At 39.7% G+C, this 9,097-nt stretch overlaps 1 protein-coding gene across 1 annotated transcript in view; it reads left to right on the forward strand.

Moving 5' to 3' along the window:
- ncapd3 (non-SMC condensin II complex, subunit D3) overlaps positions 1-9,097 on the forward strand; it is a 77,975-nt gene that overhangs the window by 41,073 nt on the left and 27,805 nt on the right. Inside the window, exons 22-24 of the mRNA XM_037674318.1 lie at positions 219-314; positions 396-634; positions 2,595-2,674. Of these exons, the coding sequence (XP_037530246.1) occupies positions 219-314; positions 396-634; positions 2,595-2,674 (415 nt within the window). The remainder of the gene's footprint in view (positions 1-218; positions 315-395; positions 635-2,594; positions 2,675-9,097) is intronic.

A 9,097-nucleotide genomic window follows, 5' to 3' on the forward strand; every position in this document is an offset into this window, starting at 1 on the left:
TATATATATATATATATATATATATATATATATATATATATATAAAACTTTAGAGTGATCGTGTAGACACTAGACGACAGTGACTGTTTGCTTCAAGTTCATTCCTCCTATAACAACTAAGTTCTTAAATACCAGCGTTGCTTAACTGTGTTGCACATTTTTTAATCCCACCTCAAAGAATAGTTTAATCTGTCTAATTTGTTCTCTGTAATGAACAGATTGCCACGAGGAGCTGCCAGCATCTCTACCTCTGTCTCAATACAGAGCAAACTCTCTGCCCACCAGCGTCAAAGCCCATGGCGTCATCACTTTGGGTAAACTCTCCTACTTCTGTTCTTCTTTCCGGGTATCATGTCCGGTTGTTTGTCATGACATCTAACCATCGTTTTGCTCAGGTAAACTATGCTTGCAGCATGAAGAACTCGCACAGAAGTACATGCCGGTGTTTGCCAGAGAGCTCGAGATCGGCAAGGAGGTCGCTGTGCGCAACAACATAGTGGTGATCATGTGCGACCTGTGCATTAGATACACCAACATCGTGGATCACTACATCCCCAACATCTCTGCCTGTCTGCGGGACGATGTATCTGTCATCAGGGAGCAGACACTCATCATGCTGACCAACCTGCTCCAGGTTGGTTCTGCTCTTCACAGAACACCTAGGAACAATTCATTCAGTGTTCTTGATGACAAGTCATATACAATATCTGAACAGTTAAAATACATATATACTTTTATGTTTTATTAGTTTTAGTTTGTAAACATTTTAAATTGTTTATCTAATACTAAATATGGTGATCTATTAAAAAAACTAGTTCGAGTAGTCATTCACATCACATGTGGTTCATGAGGTGGAACGAAACCGTGTACACAGGGTCCCAGTTACATCCAACAATAGCAAAAATATAAAGTATAAAAAGAAATGGTATATGAAGATCTAAGATATTCACTAAGATATACGCTAAACACTAATAATGTTAAATAATACAGTATATTAAACAGCAGCCTGAACATGAGTCTGTTGTGAGTAGATGGGTATGAATACAGCAGCATAAAGGCAAGAGATCAGCAGCATGGATAATCAGCAGCACAGTTAAGTCGCATGTCACTGATCAAAGTGGCATCACAGTGATTTTTTTTTTTTTTCACAGTGATTATCCTGGTTAGAGATTCATGAGTCTAACAGCCTCAGGGTAGAAGCTGTTCCTCAGTCTAGTGGTTCTACACTTAATGCTCCTCAATCTCCTTCCTGAGGTGATCAGGGCAAAAAGTGTGTGTGCTGGGTGAGTGGGGTCCTTCATGATGCAGGTGGTCCTCTTCCTGCATCTGGAGGTGTAGATGTCTGTGATGGTGGGGAGACTGACTCCAACAGTCTTCTGTGCAGCCTTCACCACTCTCTGCAAAGCTTTTCTTTCTGCAGCTGTGCAGCCTCCATGCCACACGTTGATGCTGGAGCACAGGATGCTCTCCACTGCACACCTGTAGAAGGAATAGAATTAAAATATGTAAACAGTTCAGCAGAACAAATTCATTTTCAAAATTATTTAAGTATCATCAGATTGGCAAGAATAGTTTTTGTACAGCTGTGTAACCACTGCTGGCTGAACAACAACTACACAGACCACTTTATCAGGTCCACGTGTTCAGCTTATCAGCGGCAGCAACTCGGTGCCCATAGAGAGGTGGGTGTGGTGAAGATGACTTGCTGAAGTTCAAACTGGCATCAGAACAACAAAGAAAGTGACTTTGACTGTAGTAAGATCAGGTGCTAATGGGCTAATGCTATTTCAGAAAATGCTGATCTTCTGGGATTTTTACACAAACCATCTCCAGAGTTTGAAGAAAATGGTTAAAAAAAGAAAATATTCTGTGAGCGGCATTTGTGTGGACGCAAAAGCCTCATGTTAGAGGAGAATAGACAAACTGGTTCGAGATGACAAAAAGGTAACATTGGTTCAATAATCACTTGTTACAAAAATGTCTGCAATACCATCTGTGAATGTGCAACACGTCCTACCTGGACTCAGATGGGCTATAGCAGCAGAAGATGGTGCCAACCCTGTCAACGAAGAACAGGAAACTGAAGCTACGGTTCACGCAGACTGACCAAAATTTGGTCATAAAACTGTGAATAATTGCCTGGTCTGATGAGTCTGTAGAGATGGTTGTCTGTGAAAATCCCAGTAGATCTGCAGTTTGTGAAATACTCAGAACAGCCGGTCTGTCAACAACAACCTCACCACATTCAAAACCACTTTCTTCCTTGTTCCGATGCCTGGTTTGAACTTCAATAAATTTTCTACATGTCTAAAGTCATAGATTACTGCCATGTGATTAGCTGATTAGTTGTTTGTGTTTTTAAACAACTGAACAGGTGTACCTAATAAATTAGCAGGTCAGTGTATTAAAAACAACTATCCAGAAACCTGTTGTTTATAAACTGAGCCTGAGTACACAGTTTTTCTGACATCATTTAAATAATACTGTAACGAAGCTTCCCATTTGCTTCTAGTAAACCTGAGGAAGACGACATCACAACAAGCTTATGGCAAAGTGTCGGACTGTTCCTAATTTTTACTTTTTTGTTTCTTTAGGAAGAATTTGTGAAATGGAAGGGCTCGCTCTTCTTTCGGTTTATGGTGGCGCTGGTTGACCCAGTCCCTGCCATTGCCAGGTAATTTACTGTGTACCTTTTCACAAATGTCTGTGTCCTGAATAATGTGTTTGCTTGTTTTGGTAAAAAAGCTACTGAAGCGCACTTGAAGTGGACCAGTAGGGAACAGGCACTAACATTACTAGGTCCCGCCAAGAGTAATGTCACACCAATCGAATACCAAACTGATTATTTTATTGATTCCCAATCAAAGCATTTAGAAACGAACTCTGTTTACAAATGTGAAAAAATCAAATACAGGAAAAATTAATTGGAGCTCTTCCCTTTTATGAAAAAATAAAATAAAAACAAGTTCAGTTCTTTAGCAACGTTGCTTCCTGGGCAGTGTTGTAATGTGTATGGACTCTTATCTGTAACCCAAGATGGATTTTCCGGATTGTGAAGGTTCTTCTGTGAAATGATGTCCCGGCTGGCCGCACCGTTTACACATGTCCACATTGTACCACCCCAGCAGCTGCCTCCTCGTTTATGATTTACTCTGCTAGAGTACATTTAGAAATGAAAAAAGGCAAACTTAGGCCAGATTTTTTTTATATTTCTTTTTTATCATTGGTGTTTTTAGACCTGGATATTTGTGTCTGTTGACTCTAATGGTTTCTGTCATTAGAGAGCTCTGATGCAGGTATCCAAACACAACTCTAACCATCTAAAATTTACAGAAACTAAACTGAGATGGGTTTGTGATGCCCTCAACAACTCTTATTTTGACAGAATTGGTTACACACACATCTTAAAACTACTAGTAGTTCAACATTCTGACAAAACTGCAAGCCTTAATTAATAACATGCAACATTTTGGCTACTCCCATGAAAATTGTTAATCAGCAGTTCAACAGTCCTAACTTTATGAGATACTACCCTTTTAATTTTTGCTGACCGTGTGCAACTTCTGTTGTCTTGCATAAAAAGTGTCATCATGTTGAGCAACAGTCATTTCAAAACATAAAAATGACAAAGACTTACGTGATCTTAAGATTTCAGTGGGGTTTTTGGTTACATCTTGTGAATGTGGAACTCAATTTTGAAAAGTTTCAATCACTGAAATTTTGGGCATCAACTGGAGCCATTTGTAACTGGAAAGACTTGGAACGTTGAACAAGGATCCATTCAATTCCTTTCAATAGTCTATACCTGCTGAGTCCTGTTCAGAGCCGTGGAGAGCTGATGATAATAATAATGATAAATAAACTTTATTTATTTTGCATCTTACAACAATGCCTTGTGCTTTACAAGATAAAACGAATAAAAACAACTCAATAAAAGAAGGTAAAAGAGATTAAAAAAATGCTAAATACTAAAATAATTAAAGTTAAACATTAAAAACCTTTTTAAATAAGTATGTTTTCAGTTTGGCTTTGAACAGAACCAGATAAGAAATGGCACGCAGCTCATAGGGAAGAGTATTTCAGGCTGTTGGGCCTGCAACAGAAAAGGACCGGTCCCCCCCATTGTTTGCACCTTGAGCAAGGCACCTCCAGCAGATATTGACCGGCAGACCATGAAGCTCTTCTGAGCTGGTGGACTTTGAGACGTTCTGAAATATAATGCGGTGCAAGGCCATTCAAAGCTTTAAAAACAAACAGCAGCAGCTTGAACTGTGTCCTAAACTGAACCAGGAGCCAGTGCAAAGAAGAAAGGACAGGAGTGATGTGTTCATATTTATGTGTGTTAGTCAACAAGCGAGCAGCAGAGTTTTGTACAAGCTGTAAACGGGAGATGGACTGATTTATACCCACATATAAAGCAATATAGTAATCGACATATAAGGCATTACAGTAATCAAGCCTAGAGCTCACAAAGGCATGGATGGCCTGATCGATACGGATAAGGAGTGACTGTACTTTAGAAAGCAGATGTGCTGAAAGAAGCTGGTTTTCACATCAGAACTGATCTGTTTATCTAGCTTTAAGTTACAGTCAAGCTCCACTCCTAGATTGTTTACCACCTGGTTGGAGTGGGGAGTGGAAAACCTAGAATGGGAGGGATGTTGCATGAATTAGCCTAATGAGACAGCTCACTGCTGTTTCAGCAGCTCACAACAGAGTTTAAACTGAGTGAGGGACTGGGAGTGACTGGCAGATAGATTTGCAAATCATCTGCATACAGATGAAAAGGCAGATTATGGTGTGCAGTGTAGTGAACTAGGCCTGAGGTGCAACCTTGACCTCTGAGTCCATCAGAGTTCCACTCAGAGGTGGAAGAAGTCATAATCCCACACTCGGAAGAGCTCTGGATCATGTCAGGATTTTCCTGTTTTCCCAGCACTGGAGTTGCAACGACTGAAGCCGGAGCCTGAAGCGACTGGGCCTCTGCAAACTCTCCACCTGACTGGACTCGACTCCAAACTCGACTGGGTTGAACTAGGAAGTACCAACCTTTAAAGAGCTCTATTTCCGGTTCACTGGGGAGTTTCCTGATTGGTCGTTTCAACCAGACAGGGGTGTGTTTTTGTGACGTAAGAGGTCACTAGGAGTTAGAAAAACAGCAAGAATGTTATGGAACAGATTGAAAATGTTTTTCAGACAGCCGAGAGGAATATTTAGACGAGTTGGCGGAAAACAGGTGCCAGCTTCTCTATTTACGTCCGAGAGGATTTAAAAACATGACAGCTCGTTCCAACACTTGTTTGCGTTTGACTCCAACCTTGGACCAACTTACACTGCTCATTCAAAGACAGAAAATCAGAAAATGCATAATTACTCTGTAACAGATCATTATTAATGTTTCACAGTTAATTAAAAATGATTAGTTCACTACAACATCTAAAATGGTTTGAACTAAAACACTTTGATTATCAAACATTTGTAAAATAGTAATGATAATAGAAAAGAGAGTGTTCTTTCACTTGAATTTTCAAGAAAGAAAGTCTCAGGATGGGTCAACCTGTATTTCTGGATTCAAATCAATGAAATGACAGTTTCTGTCCCACAAGGTCCTTAAGGTCAGGACTTTGACCTCAGGCCTAGTTCACTACAGTCCCCCCTTTGGAAACTTGAAATCACAGTTTCACTTCGTTTTTAGGATTTTGGTGAAATTGAACGCTCGTATTTCTTTAAAATAAGCATTTTTGAGTTAACAAACGTTCCTCAAGCTGATTTATACTGTTATGTTATCTTACCATTAAAAGTCAGTAAAGTATTTATGCCCAGAGAGGCGTTTACTAGGACATTTTTCATTCACTGATAAATCCTCGAGCAGGTGCAAAATGAAAAAGTGAGAACTTTTTGGTAGATACAGTCACAGATAATCACAGAGCTGATCAGTTTACTCATTTGCTGAAAAGGAAATACACGTTTAATTGCTTAAACAATAATGGCAGGAAAAGAGGAGTATAACAGTTTTTCTGAAGAAAGACTGAAGCTCCTCATGAAATAAAATTATTTTTCTTTCACCCACCTGGTTTAATGAGTAGCTGTTAAAATAGCAAATTTCTGGAAGTGAACGGTTTAAAAAACGTTTTAAACTGATGTTGCTGTGAGACTTTTTAGAAAAATTGCAGGTTTATAAAAATTCAGTGCTTCAGAGTAAAAAACACTGAGAAGCTTGGTAATCTAGTATCTGTTAAGAAATAAGCACATAAAAAGTAACACTGCAGAGAAGCATTTACTTAAATATTCATGAATTGGGGTAAAACCTATGACAGGTGCCCACATTCGAATAAGTTGACTTATAACAGTACTTTTGTGTAAACCCAGAGCTTAAAATAGTGTGAAACTCAATGACACTTGAATACAAATATTTACCTGTAAAATAATCTGAAGCTGGCAACTGTTTTAACCAGATAAAGTGCTACACAGTGAATACCATGACAGGTGTGATAGAAAAAGATTTTGATCCTTATGAGATGAAGGACTGTTTAGAGAAAGCGTTAGCACTGCTGACAGAATCCTTACATCCATATGATAAACAGGTGAACAGCATGAACCCAAAAGAGTTAGTGGACAATCTGATGGAGGTTGCAGGGAGTGTGACCTCTACAGAAATTACAAAGTCAAGTTATGATCAGCTGGCTAAAATTGCAATTTTGCTGAAAGAATCATTCTATACAGTTGTTGAGAAAGCTGATGCCCTTGCAATAAGGTTAAACAGTGAAAAAGAGGTGGTTCAGGAAATTGAAGAACACTTCCTTCAATTTAAAAGCGAACACGAGGTCCTCACAAGAAAACATTATGAACAGATGTTTCAATCACAGCAAGATGCACGTGCAGAAGTTGATTCAATGAACAGCAAAATACAGTTACTTGATGCATCACTATCTGAAGCCAGGGATGCTAAAGAGCAGTTGTCCAGAGAATACTTTGCATTAAAACGGGATCACGTTGTGACAGTGTCACAAGTTTCCCGCTGCAAAAGTGAAATAGATGTGCTTAAAGCACAACTTGACGAATGCAGACTGGTAAAAGCGGGATTACTCCAACAATGTCTGCTTTTACAAAGTGAATGTCAGACATCACAGGAACGCCTGAAGGCTTGTGAGGAGAAACTAGCCACAGCATCAAATGAGATTTCTGACGTGGGGCAAGCTTGTCTGGAACTCAAGGAAGGCCGAGGTCAGAGTCCAAACAAACCGCCATCACCCCAGAAAGATGTTGTTGCACCTCGTGCTCTTAATCCCATCCTAACACCTCCACCCTCATCTCGGGTGATAGGGACAGACCTGCACCAATTTGCACTACCAACCACGCAAGTGAGACCATTGATACTGTCTCCTTCAATGGATGATTTGCAGAAAATCTCAAAATATGTACAACGCTTTGTACCGGGACCAATGGGTTCAACTGGAACAAAAGCGTACCTCAGAGATCTTGCGTTCAGATTGAGAGGTTATCCTAATGCTACGGTTGAGGATAAGATCAGTCTGATAAGGCTCACTTCGGACAGAGAGGTGTTCACCTTCATCGAGCGTCTACCTGATGCAACGAGAAAGGATTACAACCTTCTGTGTGAAGCTTTTATCAGAGAGTACGACCCCTGCACGGGACCTGCTGGTTTCCCGGCTGCTGATAGGTCACGCAGGGCAAGAATGTGTAGATGAACAGATGCTCAGATATATTCATCATTTAACACGGATTCCTCATTTTTCTGGACTGAATAAAACGTGCATTGAATTTAATGAAATGCAAACGTGAGACGTCATTTATGTTTGACCCATCAAAATGAATGCGGTCATTTATTTACAGAATCAAAATTTAACATCAAACATTTACATTAATTTGGCAAATTATGAAAATAACAACATAAGCAATCAATCAGGAAAAATCATACGGCCATGATTTTTCCGTTGCTTCACCACAGACATTTATGACAACTGTACAATTATGATGTTTTACCCACATGGATGTGGGTGAGCATTTTACACAGACATTTCTAAAATATCTGGAAGAATTTCTACTTGAGAGAAAAGTTTAAAGATGAAAGAAGTTAAGAGGGAGTGAGAGGGTGTGTGAGGGGAAGTAAGTGTTCACCAGAACCGACACTCTCCATCAGAAACCCAGCTCGCCTCGGTACGCTTGGTAGGAAACTTGACCCATTACCTTTCTGATGATAATCAGCAGATATGGTGTTCCGTTAACGCTACCTGTCCAGCGTCTCCTTAGTATGGCTGTAGCTCGTCAGAAGTAGTGGCGAGTGAAAGTGTTATATTCCCATGGAACTCGGAAGAGCTTGTTGTCATGTCAGGATCATCCCGTCTCTCACAGAACTGAGCAGAACTGAACAGAACAGAACTTCTCCAGAGCTTCAACAGAACTGAACTCTCAGAACAGAACTGTGCAGAAACAGCACCCGAGCAGAGACATGAACAGAACTCAACAGCACTCCATCAGAACTGACTAGACCAGGAAGTACTGACATTTTAAAGACTCTTTCCCGGTTCACTTTTGGGATTTGTTCATTGGTCAGAAACGACCAGACGGGGTGTGTTTTGTGACGTAAGAGGTTAGAGACAGCGAGAATTGTTATGAAACAGATCAGAAATGTTCTCACAGACAGAGAGAGTTTTGTTTTGGCGCGTTTCAGAAACAGGTGCCAAAACTTCTCTATTTACGTCTGAGAGGATTCTAAAAACATGACAGTTCGTTCAACAACTTGTTTTTCGTTTGACTCCAACCTTGGAAACGCACACTTGCTCACTCAAAGGCAGAAATCAGAAAATGCATAATTATTCTGTAACAGCTTTGACATGAGAATAAAAATCATTACTCAGTTAATAAAATTGATTAGTGCACTGCAACATCTAAAATGGTTTGAACTAAGACACTTTGATTATCAATATTTGTAAAATAGTAATGATAATAAAAAGAGAGTGTTCTTTTCACTTGAATCTTCAAGAAAGAAAGTCTCAGGATGGGTGAACCTGTATTTCTGAGTTCAAATGAATGAAATGACAGTTCCTGTCCCACAAGGTTCTAAAGGTCAAGAGTT

The sequence above is a fragment of the Nematolebias whitei genome, chromosome 1 (genome assembly GCF_014905685.2).
Source record: "Nematolebias whitei isolate Nwh7 chromosome 1, NemWhi1, whole genome shotgun sequence".
Lineage (NCBI taxonomy): Eukaryota > Metazoa > Chordata > Actinopteri > Cyprinodontiformes > Rivulidae > Nematolebias > Nematolebias whitei.